Source organism: Pelodiscus sinensis, chromosome 15 (genome assembly GCF_052426305.1).
Source record: "Pelodiscus sinensis isolate ZL-2025 chromosome 15, ASM5242630v1, whole genome shotgun sequence".
Taxonomy (NCBI): Eukaryota; Metazoa; Chordata; order Testudines; family Trionychidae; genus Pelodiscus; species Pelodiscus sinensis.
Window position 1 is genome coordinate 23,127,355 of NC_143066.1, and position 19,904 is coordinate 23,147,258.

Below are 19,904 nucleotides of genomic sequence, written 5' to 3' on the forward strand. Positions count from 1 at the left end.
CATTTACTAAGCAAGTCTCCCTTGGAGCCCATACTTACCCTACCACTTCTAAGGCTGACATTCATTCATTTGGATAAAAATTGTGCTTGGAGTGGAAACTCAGTTGCAACCTTAAATGTGGGCCATGTAGTATTATGTCATGACTTTTCTCTTGCTATTTTTTTTTAGTTCTTCTCTCTCTCTCATTGTCCTAGAAAACCTCTTTTCCCTTCGACAGGGGAACATTTTTTCTTTTCCCTCCCACTTTTTCCAGTGTCCTCATTCCTGCTTCCTATTCTCCCACTCTCTCTGCCCACATCTGCAGCAACATCACAAACAGCTGTTGATCATGCTGCTTTCTTTGCTTGTTCATTGTGCTCTCCCAGAAACCAGGGTGTGTGTCTGCCAGAGACATGCATTTAAGGCAGTTTGAGGGAGTACATTGTCTTGAATATGGAATACAGGAGAAGAGTGGCTAGCAGCAGTGTGTTGTGTGTCTGTTGTGCATGTGTGGCACTGAAGAGAGGTAACTTCAGAATTAGACTTTCACTTAAGAAAATAGTCAGGAAGGAGAATGAAATGCCTGGCCTATTGCAGTACAGCCGGTCCCCGAGTTATGAACGCATCGACTTATGACCGTTCGTATTTATGACCAACTTCCTATACAGCCGGTCTCCAAGTTACGAATGAAATCTGCACTTACGAACAGCGCGGCCGTACGTAAGTGAATGTAATCCGATTTACAAACAGATCAAGTTACGACCTAGTGTTTGGTACGTAACTCGTTCGTAAGTCGGGGACTGGCTGTAATAGGCAATGATAGGGAGGTCAGACCTCACCTTTAGGTCTGCCGGTGCTGGAAGAGATTTCCAGTGAGAGGCTGGGATTCCAGAGACTACAGTTTTCGTTGCTTTCATCCCCCAGTGCCTCTATCATGTCCCTGCAGTCCTGTCCTCTCCACTCACTCCTTGGAGGAAATGCTCATTACAGTATGGCTGCCCTAGCGGTGCTAGTTTGTCACAAACCACCATATCCCAGCTGATCTTGAGCTTGGTGCAATGTTGAAACTGATCTTAAAAAAAATGAACTGTTTCTAAAAGTTTCTGTGCTTGTAATTATTTCTTTCAATATTAAAAGGCCATTGCCATTCTGTAGCTTTGGTGCCTTCCCAATGTGTATTTTCTCCTAAGACTCATAATTACATGAGTAATATACTTGTTTTTGTAGTTTACTGAAATAATAAGAGTAAAAAAAACTAACTAGTATGTGTAATTTTGGAAGTTCAGCTATTAAGAAGTTGTCAGCTAGTTTTGTTTGCTTCCCCCTCAGATTAGAAAGCAATGGATTTCAAACCTTGTCTGCTGCAGCTGCCTAGCCCAGGCTGATTATTATGGGTCAAAAAGATGCCATAATTTTCTCTTGCCATGTGTTTTAAATGAGCTTGCTAGGAAGCACACTTTAGAAAAGTCACTGACGGCTTTAATTATATTGTATTTTGCTGCACTTTAATTATATTGTATTTTGCTGCACAGAGATGTTGCTGCACTTTAAAAACCAAAACCTCAAACCTGTCTCTGATTATTGGTTTGTGTGTCTGTTGTTCTGTAGGACCATCCAGAACAGGGAGTGTTGTTTCTGGTGCGAGGACTACTTAACGTGATCCAGGATTATACGTGGGAGGATAATAGCGATGACAAAGTCCGGATTTACACAAATGTTCTGCATCTACTCTCTGCAATGACTCAGGAGACCTACATCTATCATATAGACAAAGGTAAACAGAGGATTTTGTGGGTTCTATGCTCTTACACATATAGGGCTTGACAAGTGGCGGCGAGCCCTGCTCGCCAGCTGCGCGGTTTGGCACGCTGCGCATGTGCAGACCGTGCTGCGCATGCGCTGATCGCGCTGTGGTACCGTGCTGGGCTAAAATCTACTCGCCACGGGTGAGTAGATTGCCGTAATTGTCAAGCCCTGTGTGTGTGTTTGTGTGTGTGTTTTTATATATATATATATACTTATCCTATTGCATTTTATCAGTGATTTGCCATTTTGTAAATGTTAGCTGATCAAATTTGATTCAGTAACTTTATACAATAGATTATTTTCCTGCACAAATCTGCGTACTACAGTCTAGAATGACCATAAGAGATCATTTTGGATTCTAAGAAGGCGGCATCCAGGCTATATTTAAAATAAAACAATATTCCACAAAGAGCATTTATATTTAATCCACTTGTTTCAAGCTTTATTTGGGACTCCAAACTGGCTTCATGAAACATTCGGTTGAGTCCTCCATGATTTGTAAATAATATTATTTTATTGCAACCCACTTGTCAAAGAGATATATCCTCCTCTGTGCTCAATCCACAGGTGATGCAAGTCTGTTTGAGCTCTCAGTTGGAGAATCTGGATCTTTAACGCAAGCTGTAAAGAGTCATCATTTCAGCTCTAGGAGTCTATGGTTCAGTCCCCAGTGTCTGCTAAGATAATGGCTGTTAAATTAGTACAGGGATGATCCAACTTTGTAAGGTCTCATACTAATTCAGAAGTTCTTAAAACTGTTCTCACAATTTTCCTCCTTCTTCCTCACTCCAAAGGATCATACTGAGGATAATAAAGCTCCATCTATTTCACTAAGAGATTCCTTAACTGCTTCCCAATAGATATGTTGTCATGCATGACCCTCCTATACTTTACCAAAGAGGTTAAAATAAATTAATGGATTCCATTGTTTACAAAAAGGCAAAAATAGCATCTAAAAGAGCCAGGAATCCTATTGTGAGGTCTGTTGCATTGTGAAAGGACTGTGCTATAACTGACCTGTCTCAGGAAAAACATAGAGCAAGGGCAATAATTTTGGATGCCCCCACCCCTAAGGAAAATCTCAGCTCCTATTGGCTGGTTTCCACACAAAGCCTCAGCCCTCCTCCATGCCAGAGGGGCAGTTGGTATGCCAGATTAAAAGGCTTGTCGGGCTGAATCTTGCCCACCCCTGACATAGAGCATAATCAGTTGCATTTTGAGCTATAAACTCAAACCAGCACAACTTATCATTGTGAATCTAGATGTTCTTAACTGCCAGCATAAAAGTGTGTCTAGTGCTCTCCTTTTTAACTGCTTTAACTACTGAGAGAGGCTTTACCCTGATCTTTTGCTATGGAGATCCTCCAAACTTTACCCTCTGCTCTTCTTTTCTTATTTTTCTGGGACACCACCTGGCTAACTTCAACCTTGAGCATTACCTCTGTGCTTTTGTAACTCTACTTCAGCCGTGGCCTACCAGTGACTTGAAAGCCACCCCTGCATCCACAAAAATGGTCCTCTCCTCCTGGCTCCCTGTGCTGACCTGTGCGGCCATAAAAGCTGCAGAAATAAAGATGGCAGCAGGCAGCAGGAACCTGCTGTGGCCAAAAAGCCTCAAAACGCGTTTAAATGAGGTTTATTAAAGGGTCAGAGCCTTTTTGGGGGGGAGGGAAGGGTTGGCTTGACCAGGGGCTCCTTTTAAAGGGACAGTCTCTCCCCCCCCCCCCCCCACCTTTTTTTCCCCTCAACAACTGTGCTCTGGCTCTTTGTGTTGGATCCACTGCTATCTTGGCTCTTTGCCCAGAACAGGTTGGCCACCCCAGCTCCATAACCCAGGGTCTTGTTCTGTTGGCGCCATAAATTCTTGATGCTATGCCTGAAAGAGAGTGTGATGCTTTCTGGGTAAAAGTCAATTTTGAGTCAATTTGTAACTCTGCTGGTTCTGGTGTAAGCCTACAGAAGTGTGAATTCGGCACATGTATTAAAAATGGCAAAGAGAGTTTGCTAAGATAGGCCAGTTGGTTTTGTTTAAAATCCAGGTGTAAATCTAAACAGAGGTGGATATGTGTAAATGAAGAATTTTGTTTTATGGACTCACTTTCCCTCAGTTTGAGGATTCCCTGTCAGCTGCCTTTGTGAAGGCTTTCGTTGCAGATTGTCCATACCTCCAGGATTTCTCCATTGTGGCAATGTGGAAATGGAAGAAGGAAAAAAAGACTTTTTCCAATATGTTACTTATTTTATTGCTTGACGAGACATGGCATCAGCCACCTAATAGGAACATCTGCTGGTCACTTCTGTTAAACTTCGCATTCTCCCTCTACTGGACTAGCCTTTTGGGTTCTGATAGCTTTGCATTTTACCTTTAGTCTTTATGCTTCATCTTTTATTTTTTTAAGATCATCATGAGGTTGAACTCTGTTTGGTTTTATACTTTTAAGAACTTAAAATTCATGAGAAACATTAAATATTTCATGCTGTTATTCCTGATTACCGCCTGTCTCCGACTTACGAACCGGTTACGGACCAAGTAATTGGTCGTAATTCAGTTTGTTCGTAAATCGGACCCCATTGAGTTACACGCGACTGCGCTGTTTGTAAGTGCGGATTGCGTTCGTAACTCGGGGTCTGCCATTTACGACATTTTTGGTCGTAACTGCGAATGGTCGTAAGTCGAACATTCGCAGCTCGAGGACTGGCTGTAGTCCTATGATATATGGTGAAGGAGACAAAATGGAGAAAGTGACATAGCGGACCCATTTTTTTAAGATCAAAGAACAAGCCTCAAAGAACAGTGGTAATATTTTTTTCTTTTAAAAGAAAAATGTTAGATGGGTGAATCAGCCTGAATAATTATACAAAGTGACTAGTTAGAACTTTTCAGATGAATTTCTGTTTACTTCTACTGGGAATTGCGCTAACAAAACTTTTAGAATTTGTTAAGAGTATTTGCATATATATGTTTAGAGGGACTTTCCTTTTGTTTGAACTGTCAACATAACTTAGGCTTATCAACTCTTCACATGCATATATTATTTAACAACTCTAAAGCTCAAAATGCAAAGCTCAGTCCTGCTCTAAAATTCAAGCATGTGGGGACACATCTGATACATTTATCTATTATGCAACACTGTTGCCAGTTTTACAGGAGATAGAATCAAATCTATATATGTGAAAGGAGGCTGAATTGCTAGTATCTGTTGTGGGAATCGCCATTTTAAAACTCTGGCTGTATCTTGAGATATCATAGTGGCAAACCTTAGTTTATAACAAATGACTAAAATGGATCTATTAACATTTATCATCAAATTGAAATACATTTTGTGCTGGCTCTGTTTTACACTGTAAGTCCCTACAGAGCAACACAATAGTTCTTTCAGTAGTACTCCCAAATTTTGTTTCATCCTACCAAATTCCTTGTATCCTGCTAATGTTGCAAGATGTAATTGCCCCTCACCTAGTTGCTTGGAGTAGGCTGATTAATCTGCAAAATTTCCCAAGTTTCTTTTTTAAAGTGGGGAAAAGTTTGAGAGGGAATGATCACAACCACCATTAACTGAGGCTTTAGCTCTTTGTGATTATGATGGGGCCAGGACTATTCAAGTTGAATCAATGGAATTTTACTATTGACCTCATTGGAAGCAATATCAGGCTTTTTTGGCCTTCCCTGGGTTTGGAGAGGCCCCAATTCTTTATATACCTGCTTCCTGTTTCCACATGGGCTGTTTTGACAGTCTAACTATAAACAGATGGTGGATTTGGAAGCTCATTGTCATACTGTGGGATAAAGAAAAAATATATATTCCCCTACTAGAATCTGAATCCTTATAGTGGAGACATAATGCTGGAGAAGATAGTAATATTTTCTACGTATTTAAAACAACACTTTTTTTGTATTTTGTAAATGCAGCTTGGTTTGGATGTGGTAATTCTGTCTTCTTAAATCATGATAGGGAAGGTGGAACAATAACAAAAAAAAAAACCTTTCCATACATTGTATGAATTCCAGTCACTGGACTTGTAGGTCACTGATACTGACAGCTTGGATAGCACTGAAGCTTAATAGCCTTTCCATAAAGAGGATAGATGCAGTTGGTGACAGCAAAGTTTAAATCCTGCTTCAGGATCCATGTAAAGGAAATAGAAGCCCAGTTTCTCCTTTAAGTGGTATCTGCACTGATTTCCTGGTTCCTGCTTTCTAAGTACCCATTCATGAAGGATTGACTTCTCTGATGTCCAATTTTAAAAATTGTGCTCTGTTACAAAAATTCTGATTCAGACAATGATAAAAAAGTTGCTGCAAATGTAGTGTGCTGCAGAAGATGGCTAAACTGTACAGCAGAGAAGATTGGCCTTTGTGGACTGTAATTGCTTGTGGGTTTTACACTCAGATTCAAAGATATCACTCTGGCAATTGCTTATTTTCATTGTATAGGTAGAACTGTGAAAGTGAGATACTGGATGATAAAATGTTTGCAAGTGTGTGGGAGAGTTAGTAGCAGAACTGGGAATAGAACACAAATATCTTGACTTTTGGTCCCCTGCTTTCACCATTAGACAGTGCTGCTTTCTGGTGGTATACTGATTTTCCAAGAGAGGCAGATCTAAAATGCTTGAGTCCTTCTGGTGGATGGCTTACCAAAATAGTCACCTATCATGATAAGAATGTGTCATGGGGTGAGCATCCTAGCAGGAAATTTACAATTGAGCCAATATGGAATACCAGACTGTAGTCTAGATCTTCTTAGTCTCTTTCAGACTCCCTAAGAAGTGGTGAGCCTATCTTTTTCCACTTATAAAAAGGGCAGAATAACACTTACCTTCCTCATGGGGATGTTCTGAAGTATAAATGTTGTAAAGTTCTATGACATCTTCAAATAAAAAATGCTGTGTGAAGCAGTTATTTTCCCTCTTACTCTGGGGCAACATTTCTGTTTCTAGGCAGCAGCACCAGGGATTACATGGATTTTTTGGAATACCTTGCACAAAGAGATAGATCTGGGGCTCAGAGGCTGTTGTAATGTTTGTGAAGGATGTCTTGAGGACACTGGATTTTTTTAATCTCTTGGGGATTTGGTTTATTAGAAATACCTAGATTTTGCCAAGGAAGAAAATTAAAATCAACAACGGCAGCATTTCATTATTCCCTCAGTGTAGTTTTCCATGCTTTCTTTCCTGCAGATTGTAAATAAGTGCATACAGATTATTACATAGCCATTAGACAATTGTCAGATGAAAGATGATGATGCTGGTACTGGATATACACTGCCAAAGATGACTGCCAAGACTTGCTGAGAATCTTTAATCTCATTCTATATCAACAAACATGGGACTGCTGTTAGTTTGTTGCCTTAAAGATGCTGGTGGATTTTTGAAATGAATTCAGCTCTCAGCGAAATAGCTTTCATGCCTGACTAGGTGCAAATGCCATTCAAATGACAGCAGTAGCAAGTACAATGAATATGAAATTTTTCATCTGGACTTAGTGAATTTTTTTCAGCAGTTCATCTACTGATAGAAGAAAATGCCATTAGATCCAGGGCTCTAGTGCACTGGTAATTAAGATTTCCTGAGGCTCTGATGCAAAATGGTGGGCATTTAACTCAGTGGGGAATACTGACTTAATATGCTGGAACAGTAACTAGTAACTGCAAGAAGTACATAACATAATATTTATCTGGGTGTTAAAATATGTTTATACCAAACAGGCCTATATTCTTATTTTGATAATCACATATTAGAACCTGTTAATGCCATTGATGCAGCATGCTTCTCCCAATACAGACTGGGTGGTGGTGGTGGTTGTTTTTTTGTTTTGTTTTGTTTGTTTGTTTTTGGCACTTTATTGGTTCACTGCTTCAGAATCTGAACCCTGTGATTCCCTCTGTTCTTAGCTGTGCCACTTCTAGATTCTGCTGCACAATTCCTTTTTTCTTGATGTTTGTAAAGTTGTAAAAAATATGAACTGATGTAAATCAATGCATTGCTGCTTTCCTGCATGCAGACTAGCAGTCTTGTAGCGTTGCCAGATGGTTTCAACAAAAATACCAGACACACTTGACATTACATCACAATCTACATTACATCTTATTTAGAAAATACCGGACATTTATATTTTCTGTTTGTTTTCCGAACTGAAAGCTCAAATACTGGACTGTCTGGTTCAAAACTGGACACCTGGTAACCCTACCAATCTGACACAATAGCTTGAAGAGATGCGAATTCACAAGGGTATCAGTGTGTTAACTCTGAAACCTAGGAACAGCAGTTTAAATATCAGCATTAACAATATGGCTGCTGCTCACCTCAGTTTATAACTGAAATATCCAGCTAATGCACATAGCTATACTTAAATGTACTTGGTAAATATTGATGGGTAGAGAAGTAGAGGTGTTAGCTGCTTATCACTAAGACCACAATATTTAAAAGATAAAAATAAAACTTAGCTGCCTTAGCAGAAACCCCTCCCCTTGCAGCTGCCTGCCCCGCAGTTCAGAGTTGCAATGGAAGAATACTTTGGAGCCACAGCAGCCATTGATATTGGAACCCCCACTTCCCATTTTATCATGATTATTTTTAGTAAAAGTCTGTGACCTGCCTGTGACTTTTACTGAAAATAATAACAACAATATCTTAGCCTTCTTGTTGCAGGTTGCTGAGTTATGGAATTAGAAGTCTAAGACTTCCAGTCTTCCCAAAACCATTGGTTTTTTTTTTTTTCAAATCACTTGTATCTTACTCACCACAAAGGAAGGAGGAGAGGCTTTCTATTTGTCTTTAAAACAAAACCTCCACTTCTGGTATACTCCCACGTATCAAAAGCTATAATTGTCCTTTTCTCAATTGTCAAACTTACTTTTTCACCCCTAGTAATTTCTACAGTGCAGTTTTAAAAAACTGTAGCATGCTCAAAGATGTACATTTGGGTGACAGTAAAAAATTGTATGCACTATCAACATACAAAGCATCAAAATCTTGCTTTCTGGATTTATTGAAAATAACAAGATTTGTTGAATGTATTTGCTGCTGCTGCAGAATTTCCAGTTTCTGCAGACATCCAGGGCCGATTCTGCAGAGAGAAGTCCTAGATCATGAGTTAAACAACCCAACAAATTAAACATCTATAGAAACATTACAAATTGCTTTTGGTCAATAAACTGAAGTAAAGTGGATTCTGCCATATTGACTGATTGCATACGTTTGACTAGGGTTGCCAGACATCCAGTTTTTGTCCCGAACTCCTGGTTGGAAAGTCCAGTCAGCAGCACAGCAAAGTATAGGAAGGGACCTTGCCTGCTCTGGCTTCCAGAAGAGGGCTAGCATGTCTGGTTTCTGAGTGCAGGGGCAACCAACTCCATGTGCTCTCTCCCCAAGCACTGGCTCTGTAGTTCCCATTGCCAAGGAACCAGGGCCAATAGGAGCTGTGGGGGCAGTGCCTGCTGGGGTGGGCAATGCACAGAGCTTCCTGTCCCTTCCACCTACGAGCCAAACATGCCAATTACTTCCAGGAGCCACCTGACTTTAGTAAGGCATTTTGACATAGTCTCGCATAAGCAGCTTATCAATAAACTAGGGAAATACAAACTAGATGGGGCTACTATAAAGTGGGTACATAACTGGCTGGATAACCATTCTCAGAGAGTAGTTATTAATGGTTTACAATCATGCAGGAAGGGCATAACAAGTGGGGTTCTACAGGGGTCTGTTTTTGGGACTAGTTCTGTTCAATATCTTCAGCAATTTAGATGATGGCATAGAGAGTATGTGTGAGGGTCTCGGGGTGCGATCACCCCCTCCCAGTCCGAGAGGGGGGGTCTGCGGACCCCTTTTGGTCCTCCTTTTGTCCTGTGTCGTCCCTGGGCCGCCGGTGTGGAGTCCGGGCCCCTGGGGTGCGATCACCCCCTCCCAGCCAGAAGGGGGGGTCAGCGAACCCCAGGCCGTGAGTACCCGCCGAGCGGGATGGGGGGGCCGGAGCCCCTAGCCTTAGGTCCTCCTCCCCCAGTCCGGGGTTCTAGTTTGGTCCCAGTCGGTTAGTGTGGCTGTCGGGTGCTGGACGCTCCCTGTGTGGAGGGAGGGGGACCCGGTCCCGCCCTCTCTCCGGGTCCCAGCCCGGGGCCCTGAGCGCCGGGGCCGCTAGCGCCCCGGCACGGTGGACGAGGGGGGGTGAGGATTCTCCCCCCTGTGGCCCGTCCACCCACGGCCGCCAGAAGCGCCCTGCCCCGGGCTCCTTCCTCCCTCCCGTTGGGTCTGCCGTCCGATCCCCGTCGCCCTGGCGCCTACCTTGACTCGGCGGTCTGTGGTGTCTCGCGTTCCGATGGCGTCCCGGGGGTGAGCTCTCCGGCCCTGGCACGCTCCTGGCCGTCCCGGTCTCTCCTGGCTCGGCGCGGTGGGGTCCTCCTGCCGTCTGGCGAGGGGCTGAGTGCTCGCCAGGGGCAGTGGCTGTCCCGGAGGCCCCGGGACCAGCGCCGGGCCGGCAGCCGGGCTGTGTGGCGCTCACGCTCCGTCCTGCGGTGGGGGCTGCTCCTCCGCCGCCGCGAGGAGCCTGCGCCCCGCTTCTCCGGCGGCAGGCCCTTTTAAACTGGCCCGCCGCGCCGGCCGCCGCCCGGGGCCCCGCCCCTTCCGGGCACGCCCCCGCTGGCGGCCCTCGCCAGTTGCCGTGCGCCCCGGCCCCGCCTTCCCTGCGTGGGCCGGCGGGGGGGGGGCCGCCCATCGGCTGCCGGCGCAAGCGCGGGGGAAGCGCCCCCGCCTGCCGCCCCCGGCGGCTGGAGTTGTGGGGTTGCTGGGGGGTCTGCGGCCGGCCGGCAGAGCCCCGCCGGTGAGGACTCCGCTCGCCCCGCCCCCGGGAGAGTGACGGCCGGCGGGGGCTCCGCTCCCCTCGCCCCTGGTCCGGGGCCGGCCCGTCACAGTATGATTATTAAGTTTGCAGATAGTACTAAGCTGGGAGGGGTTGCAAGTGCTTTGAAAGGGAGGGTCAAAATTCAGAATGATCTGGACAAACTAGAGAAATGGTCTGAGGTAAATAGGATGAAGTTTAATAAGGACAAATGTAAAGTACTCCACTAAAGAAGGAACAAGCAGTTTCACACACAAAGAATAGGAAGTGATTGTCTAGGATGGAGTATTATGGAAAGAGATCTAGGGGTTATAGTTGACCACAAGCTAAATATGATTCAACAGTGTGACACTGTTGCAGAAAAAGCAAACATGATTCTGGGATGCATTAATAGGAGTAGTGTGAGCAAGACATGAGAAGTCATTCTTCCGCTCTACTTTGCACTGATTAGGCCTCAGTTCGAGTATTGTGTCCAGTTCTGGGCACTACATTTTAAGAAAGATATGGAGAAATTGGAGAAGGTTCAGAGAAGAAAAACAAAAATTATTAAAACTCTAGAAAACATGAGCTATGAGGGAAGAATGAAAGAATTGGTCTTGATTAGTTTAGAAAAAAGAAGATTGAGAAGGGACATGATAGCTGTTTTCAACTATCTAAAAGGGTGTTATGAGGAGGAGGGAGAAAAATTGTTCTCCTTGGCCTCTGATAGGACAAGAAGCAATGGGCTTAAATTGCAGCAAGGGAGATTAGGTTAGACATTAGGAAAAACTTCCTAACTGTCAGGGTGGTTAAATACTGGAATAAATTGCCTAGGGAGGTTGTGGAATCTCCATCACTGGAGATATTTAAGAACAGGTTGGATAGACATCTGTCAGGGATGATCTAGACCAGACTAGCCTGGTCTAGATACTACTCTGTGCAGTACGTGTTGGCCCTACCAGAAATCAAGGTGTCGCTCTGCAACATTCTCCAGTACTATATGTTGAATAAACCATCAACTTAATCAGTCCCTGCCCTCTTAAAGCCAATGACAAAACTTCCCTAACTTCAATGGAAGAAAGGGATCTGGCTGTATGGAAGATGTGTACATTTCACTATGTTGCAGTGTTCAATTAATCTCAGCCAATGGTAGTAAAAACAAAGGTTTCGGGTCTTTATGAAAGATTTCATATGCAGATGGAATCATTTTACAGCTTTAAAAAATCTGTTCTAAATATCAAGTATTGTTTTGCAGCAAACACACTTGGACAGTTATCCAAATTAAACTCAGATTTATTTATGCTTGTTTCTGCAGTTGATTCCAATGATACCCTTTATGGTGGAGACTCTAAATTCCTGACTGAAATTAACAAGCTGTGTGAGACAGTGATAGCTCAGATCCTGGACCATTTGAAGACCCTTGGGCAGGAGGAGGTATGCCTTTTTGTGTCTTATTGCTATATAATACAGCACCAAATCACTTGCAGAGCCCCTGCTTTGCTTGAGTGGGCAGAGCCTACCCCATTCCTACCTCCTCAGAAACACCCTGAAGCCCCACCTCTCCATACCAAGTGTGATGCAGTAACGACTGAGAGGGACAGAGTTTCTCTTTCTCACATGCATGACTGACTAGCTCACTCCCCCATTGGTGATTTATATCTCTACCAGCTACTCAAAGTACCCAAACCAACCAGCTTGCCCTGTTGAGATGGGGCCTGTGACTGCTTTTATAGCTTCCTTTTGCTTCCCTGTCAGAAGTCAGTTTTCTGCAGGGAAGCAAAGAAATCTCTGGAGGGCATGAAATCTGTGCACATGCAGTGAAGCAGAATTCTCCTAGGAATAAATAATTGACGGTGCAATACAGTGTGTAGCCACTTTTTGAAAGCCCTGTGAATGTTCACGAAGTTGGAGAGGACTGTATGGTGTTAGTTTGGTTTAAAAAAAATAAACTTAAGATAATGTAAGCAACAGTGGTGAAGAGACTTAGTAATATTTATAGTCCCTGTATAAGTTGTTGTACTCTTTTTAAGAGGTGGATTCTTTAACTGCATTCTGTGTGTGAGGGTATGTCTACACTTGATTTCTCCTTCGAAGGCGGAATGCAAATGTAGATATCCGAAATTGCAAATGAAGTGGGGATTTAAATATCCGGTGCTTCATTTGCATAATCGCGGACTGCCGCTTTTCCACAATAGCGCTATTTTGGGACCTCAAACTCGGTCCCTGCGGGGTTATTTCTAGAGAAAACCCTTCCCTCAAAATAACCCTTAAACCTCATTTTTTGAGGAGTAAGGGTTATTTCAAGGGAAGGGTTTTCTCTCGAAATAACCCCACAGGGGCCGAGTTTGATGTCCCAAAATAGCGCTATTGTAGAAAAGCGGCAGTCTGCGATTATGCAAATGAAGCACGGGATATTTAAATCCCCACTTCATTTGCAATTTCGGATGTCTGCATTTGCATTCCTCCCTTGAAGGAGGAATCAAGTGTAGACCTACCCTGACATGGACACTCAGGTGCACCAGACAGAATTGTTTTTACTAGGCAGTGAATATTGCTTTGGTGCCAACTTTGCTCTTCTTAAGATGCAATAATCTCTTCAGCCCCATTTTGTTCCCATTCCCTCCTAGCTGTCACTTTACTCCTCACCTAACCAAAGTCTCTACTTTCTCCCAATCCCAATTGTTACTTCTCTCACCAGCCTGTTCAGGAATAGATTAATGGGAAAAATGAGAATTAACCTATTGGTCTTTGCTGAGCGAAATACAGTGGAAGTTACTTTATTTGTAAAGGTTCTGCATCCAAGAGGGTGACTAAGAATGATTTGCTTAGTTGTAGGGAGTACTTTCATTTTACCCTATTTAGAATAACGGTTACACTAGTTAAAACAGAGCAAAAACCCTAGATTCCAGATTTCTGGTTTATACATTGTGTGATCTAAAAAGAGCTCTATAGGCTCATCTGTTATGGAGTAATGACTGGCATTCTCCATGTTACTGAACTCGTCACCTCTGCATGAGAACAGACTGTGCCCCTGGTAACATGTCTGTTTCTGAGCTTCAGTTCATACCCCAACAGCTTTTTTATTTTTAACCTACTTCTGTTTGACTTTTCTCTCATGGCTTATAGCCTCAGATACAGAGCACAGTGAATCTTTGATGGAAAAAGAATAGGGCTGAGGTTCTTCTCTTATGCATCTTACTTGGCAACTTGCCAAATAGTTTAGTTTTTTTTCACCCCCTTCTACTGGGATTACATTTTAGAAATTCTTCTAAAGAGGTTTGCCTTCAAGAATTCATTAAGCAACACACACTTGAGAGCCCAGCTATTGCTGATGGAGTACTATTTCTTCTGCCTTTGATATCATATACTTTCTCATAAATATAACCGTGGGGATTCTAAATTAATAAATCCCACATTCTTCTTCGAGAGATGTCCCCGTGGGTGCTCCACATTAGGTTGGTGTGCCGCTGAGCCCATTCTCCAGAGTGTTCAGAGCAGTGTCCCTGGGGCCGCGCGTGTACGTGCCTCAAGCCATGCGCTCCTGCTGTGCAGTCATTGCGCATGCGCAAGTCCCCACCCCCACAGTTCTTTCTCTACCGCCTCGTCACAGACAGAGCTCAGCAGTTCTCCCAACCTCATTCCATGTTTTAGATAAGTAGATCAGGTTTTTTTCCCGGTTTTACCTGTGGTTAGTTAGTGAGTTATCACCTCATTTGTAGTTATCTTAAAAACAAAACTTTTTTTCTTCCAAGTTTCTCTCCCCATAGATAGACTTAGCAAGCACCATGCCCGACTCCCCAGGTTTCAAGTGCTGTTCCTCCTGCAAAGATCCAATAACGGTATCGGATGGACATGACCAATATGTTTGCTGCCTGGGCAAAGCTCATGTCTCACAAAAATGTCCTCATTGCTCAAAATTGAAAGCGAGAGCGTGGTGTGATAGAGATCTACACCTCAAGCTAATTTTGCTTGAAAAATTGCTAAAATTGGCCTCAGACCTAGGCCAACAACTTGTCAAGTCCCAGGTGCAAGAGGACAAAAAATCTGCAAAAAAAAAAAAAAAACCCACACTTCCTCATTGCCTCAGGAGGCTCCAGAACACAGAATATTGTCTCTGGCACATATGGGACTGAGGGTGACTCCGGCACCATGTCTCAACATCTATGATGCACCAGCATGTCCAGCACTGCCAGTACCTCCATAAGATTGGCTAACACAACGTTCCGCTCCAAGGCCACAAGCTTGTAGTTCCCTGCCTCTAGTGCCTGACAACAACTCGCACCAACGTTACACTGACAGCACAGCAACTGTCCTGGGTGCTGAGCACTCTCATCTGGCATTGCTGTCGGCACTGACACGGCACCATCACTTTCACTTGGTCATTCAGTGTCAAAACATCACCCAGCACCACAAGTTGCATTGGTGCAGCCGACCGCAGCACCGTCTACACAACATAGAGACCTCTTGGTCTCCTCAGCTTTAAATTCACCCTTTCTTGGCACCAACATTTTCCCGGTTATCTCGGCTTGGAGACAGGATGTATCACCAGAAGTGTTTTCTAGTGTCTTGGATGAGGAGGCAGACATGATGTTTTCACCAAGCAACTCCCCTACCACGGATTATTCTGTGTACTCGGCCAGGCTCCACCCTCCACACACCAGGCAAAGAGACATGTCACCTTGGTACAACAACCCATGGATACCACTTCCAATGCCCTACCCGCAGTGGCAGTATTGGAGCCCCTGGCAGCCTTGACATAAACATCATTCTTCATATAAACTGTTTTCTGTTCCTCAACACTTGCCTCCACCACAGTCTCTGTCACCTCAATAGCAACATGCAATACAGCGGGACTAGTCCAACCCCTTACCAGATACGTCACCTGACACTAACGAAGTGCTTTCTTTGGATGAAGCAGTGATCCACCCTCCACATCAGATGATTTTTCGCAAGTTTTTGCTGAATTCAACATCCCCATACAGGACATGTCAGAGAATCAGCATGAGATGACTGATACGTTAATAATCCCTACAACTTCCAAGATAGCCCTCCCGATTAACCTAGCCATTATGGAACTAGCCAAAACGATTTGTCAAACACCAGAAACTACGACCTGAACATGCAGGTGAGCCAACAAGAAATATTACATTCCCCCGAAAGGATCTGGGTTTCTTTTTACACACCCTGCATCTAATTCTTTGGTGGTGGAAGTGGCAAACCAAAAAACTAAGCAACAGCACTTGAGATCCACACCCTCTGATCGTGACAGTAAGAGAATCAAAGAATACTAAAACTGGAAGGGACCTTGAGAGATCCACTGCATTCATGCCAAATCCAAAGTCCCTACCTCCTTAAACAGATACAGCTTTGTAGTCACCTAATGTGGAACACCCACAGGGACATCTCTCTTGAAGAAGAGGAGGAGGTTACTCACCCATGCAGTAACTGACTTTCTTCAAGATAAGTGTCCCAATGAGTGCCTCACTACTCTCCCTTCCTCCCCTATACTTTGGAATGCTGGACTCTTCGACAGGCCATATGCTTCCGGAGTAGAGAAGGAATGGGGTAGGAGGTTCACACATGCATGATGCCTGTACAGTAGTAGCACGCAGCTTCAGGTGTGCACATGCATGGTTTCAGGGATGCTGCTCTGAAGACTCCGGAGAATGGGCTTGGTGGTGGCACACCGACCTAATGTGGAGCACTCATCTTGAAGAACATCAGTTACTACACAGGTGAGTAACCTTCTTTTTCTACTAGGGATGTGAAGGACTAGTCAACTATCCGATCTGTTGACAGATAGTCGACAGGCTAGTTGACTAGTTGCTTCCCTCCCTTGCTGCCTCAGTCAGAAAGAGGAAGCAAGGGGTTGGGAAGAGCAAGGGGTACTTCAAAACAGCAGCGCCGCGGTGCTGCCACTTTGAAACGCCGCATGCAGCCCAGGGCCAGCTGAGGTGTCCTGAGGGTGCACACAGCATTTCAAAGTGGCAGCACTGCATAGTGCCTGGGATCAGCTGGGGACTGCTAACCCTGGGCTCCATGTGGTGCTGCCGCTTTGAAGTGCTGCAGACAGCCTGGCATCAGGCTCCTCACTGAATTTCAAAGTGGCAGCACCGCATGGAAACCAGGATCAACTGAGGACTCCCCCGCTGACCCTGGGCTCTCTGTGGCTCCGCCTCTTTGAAACGCCGCAGGGAGACCGGCATCAGGCTCCTTGGGGCGTTTCAAAGCGGCAGTGCTGCATGGAGCTCGGAATCAGCTGGGGACTCTCCCACTGACCCTGGGCTTCGTGTGGAGCTGCTGCTTTGAAACACCAAGGGGAGCCCGGTGTCAGGCTCCTTGCCGTATTTCAAAGTGGCAGCGCCACATGGAGCCTGGGGTCAGCGAGAGTCCCCAGCTGACCCAGGCTTTCATCTTTGAAGTATAGCAACAGCTCCTAGGGCTATTGCTACACTTCAAAGGGGGAGGCACCCTATCGACTAATTGAATGGTCGATGCAAAATACATGGACTGTTTGATTAGTCAATTAGTCAGTATTTAACATCCCTACTTTCTACAATGGCATATTCCAACGAACAGTATAAACTACATATAGAATTATAGAATACTAGAACTGGAAGGGACCTCGAGAGATCATCAAGTCCAGTCCCCTGCCCTTATTGCAGGACCAACACGGTCCATATCATCCCCGATAGATATCTGTCTAACTTTCTCTTAAATATCTCCTGTGATGGAGATTCCACAACCTCCCTAGGAAATTTATTCGCGTTTAACTACCTTGACAGTTAAAAAGATTTTCCTAATATCCAACCTAAACCTCCCTTCCTGCAGTTGAATACCACCATGAAATACGTCAGTCTTTGGATGGAATAGGAAACCAGTACCCTATGCAATTGGAAGGCAATTTCTGCTCTCATGAATAGTGCCATGGACTCTTTTTCATATACTCACAGGACACCAGGCACAGTAAACTGTTTCTATATTTGTCTCACGCAGGCTGAACCTGTCCTGCTGGAATTTGGACTTGTGTTTCTGAGAAGCCTTAGCTTTACACACTTGATCTTTAGACTTCTAAGAGAGTTCTTCTAGCTAATTCACTGAGGCAGGAGATACTGGAGTCCAGTAGATAGAGAGAAAATGGGTTGAGAGTAAAGGGACACAAATTCTAGCTCTTAGTGGCAAGCTGTGTGATTTTGGGCAAGTCACTTCACTCTTGTGCCTCAATTTCCTCAGATGTAAAATGGGGGCATATTTACCTTCCTTTACAAAGAGCTTTGAGATCTGTGGATGAAGAGCACAATATAGGAGCCTAGTATTTCTCTTATCTTTTTTTCTTTGTGGGAGGTGGGATATAGTGGATTATTTATTTGTTTTGTTTTGTTTGTTTATTATTAAAGTCATACCCTTCAGCTCTAAAGCAGTACTTAGCAGAAAATCACCTCAGATTTTATTTTGATCATGTCAGTGTTGCAACCTTTTATTATTTGGCTGCACATTTACATGAATAAGCCTCTACTGATATTGATTTACCTTGGTTCATTTAATTTGAAACCCATAAAAGGGAATTGCTTTATATACAATAATTTTACTGAACTGCAATTTGGAGGAAGGGAAGTGAATCTGATGTTAACACAGTATGCTCCTCCTTTATTCCTATATTACTTTAAAATAGCTTTCAAAAATTCTGCTGCTTTTGTGAGAGGTTAGTGTTTGAACTGAAATGTTCAGTCCCAGACTACCTTATACAAGTACAGGCTGTGGTCATGGGTGTATACTCTACTCTGTCCCCTGCTTTGCATTTGGAATGGGCTGAAAGGTGTGCAGGCTTTTTTGTTGTATTTTTTTAATTGCAGGATTCTTACAACTATTAAAATCCTGCCTGCTGTAGTTAGTCAGAGTCATGAACAGTCAAATGTGTGCATGATTCATACCGAGCCATTTGCTTTTGATCCAAAATCAAAGTGTTACAGTAAGTCTGTTCTAGGTCATTCTTGTCTTGATCACTCTTGTTAGGGCGATTTGATTCTTGTGTAGATGTTTGATTCTTTAGAGTAAGGGCTTGTCTGCACTGCCTTTTGGTGACAAAACAGAGAGAGAGTTTACACTGCAATGCGACTTCTACTCGAAAAAACCATTCAGTTCTTCGAGTGATGTCCCTGTGGGTGCTCTGTGTTAGGTGCTGGTGCGTCCTCACACGGGCAATTGGAGATTTTTGGTAATAGTGCCCTGCCATGCCGTGCACGTGCTGTAGTACTGTCTCGCATCATTGGTGTCCATTGACTGCACGCATGGTGTGGCACCTCAGTTCCTTCTCTACCGTCCTTGGCAAAATAGTTAATTAGTTGAGTTTCCTCACTTTGCAAGTTTTTCAACCCCTGCTTCCTGTTTTCCCGCCCTCGTAGTCACCCTTTTCACCATGTCTGACTCTCCAGGCTTCAAGAGGTGTGAGTCATGCAGAGACCCAGTACTAGTCTGTGATGGACATTTGTTGTGTATAAAATGCCTGGGAGAAGGCAGAAGCACCCACACTGCTCTAGCTTCACAGCATGGGCAAGGTGAAACAGAGAAACCGCCTTAAAACCTTCTATATGAAAGGTCCCTTCAACCACCTGTGAAGGCTCATCATCCTCCGAAAAGACTTCAGGTAGGGAAAAATCTTCCACTTCAGTGAAGAAATGTCCCTCCTCTTCATCAGAGAAGTTGACTTGAAATGCCAAAACATTTCCAGCCAGGTTGATACCTCTAGTGCCTAGCACAACCAGAGCCAGTACAACCAATAAGCCTGGTACCTCCGGCACCACACCAGTGAAGGACGGCACCATACATAAGCACTCACAGTTTGAACCGAGACACAAGACCTCGGTACCGATGATGATGATGTTGATGAACCGACCCTGGATGTGGCACCAACCATGGTGCTGAAAACAGCTTCGAAGATGGCACCAGGATCATCCCATGTCAACATGCCGCCGCCACAGTCTCCAATGCTGACACCATCCTTGGCACTGTTGGAAGTATCGCCAGCACCGCAAAAGGCTTCTGTTAAACATACTCGGCACTGGCTCCACCAGCCTATGTAGAGCTGGAGGTTCTTTCAGTGCTGCACTCTCCAGCCTCACTCCTACCCACTCTATCTACTCTCCCAGATTGCTGACATTGTCAATTTCATTTAGCAATCACTGGACCAAGGAGCGCAAGATTTTCATCATAACACTCTTTGCCCACTCAAAGGTGCCTCCCCTTCCTCCTTGAGTCATTACACACCAGACCCACCTACCCACCACATTCACCCAATTGTATGGCTGAC

At 44.2% G+C, this 19,904-nt stretch overlaps 1 protein-coding gene across 2 annotated transcripts in view; it reads left to right on the top strand.

The window, feature by feature from the left end:
* VPS35L (VPS35 endosomal protein sorting factor like) overlaps positions 1-19,904 on the top strand; it is a 146,162-nt gene that overhangs the window by 112,743 nt on the left and 13,515 nt on the right. For both annotated transcript variants that reach the window (XM_006123143.5, XM_089782301.1), the window contains exons 28-29: positions 1,588-1,753; positions 11,913-12,031. In XM_006123143.5, coding sequence (XP_006123205.3) covers positions 1,588-1,753; positions 11,913-12,031 — 285 coding nt within the window. The remainder of the gene's footprint in view (positions 1-1,587; positions 1,754-11,912; positions 12,032-19,904) is intronic.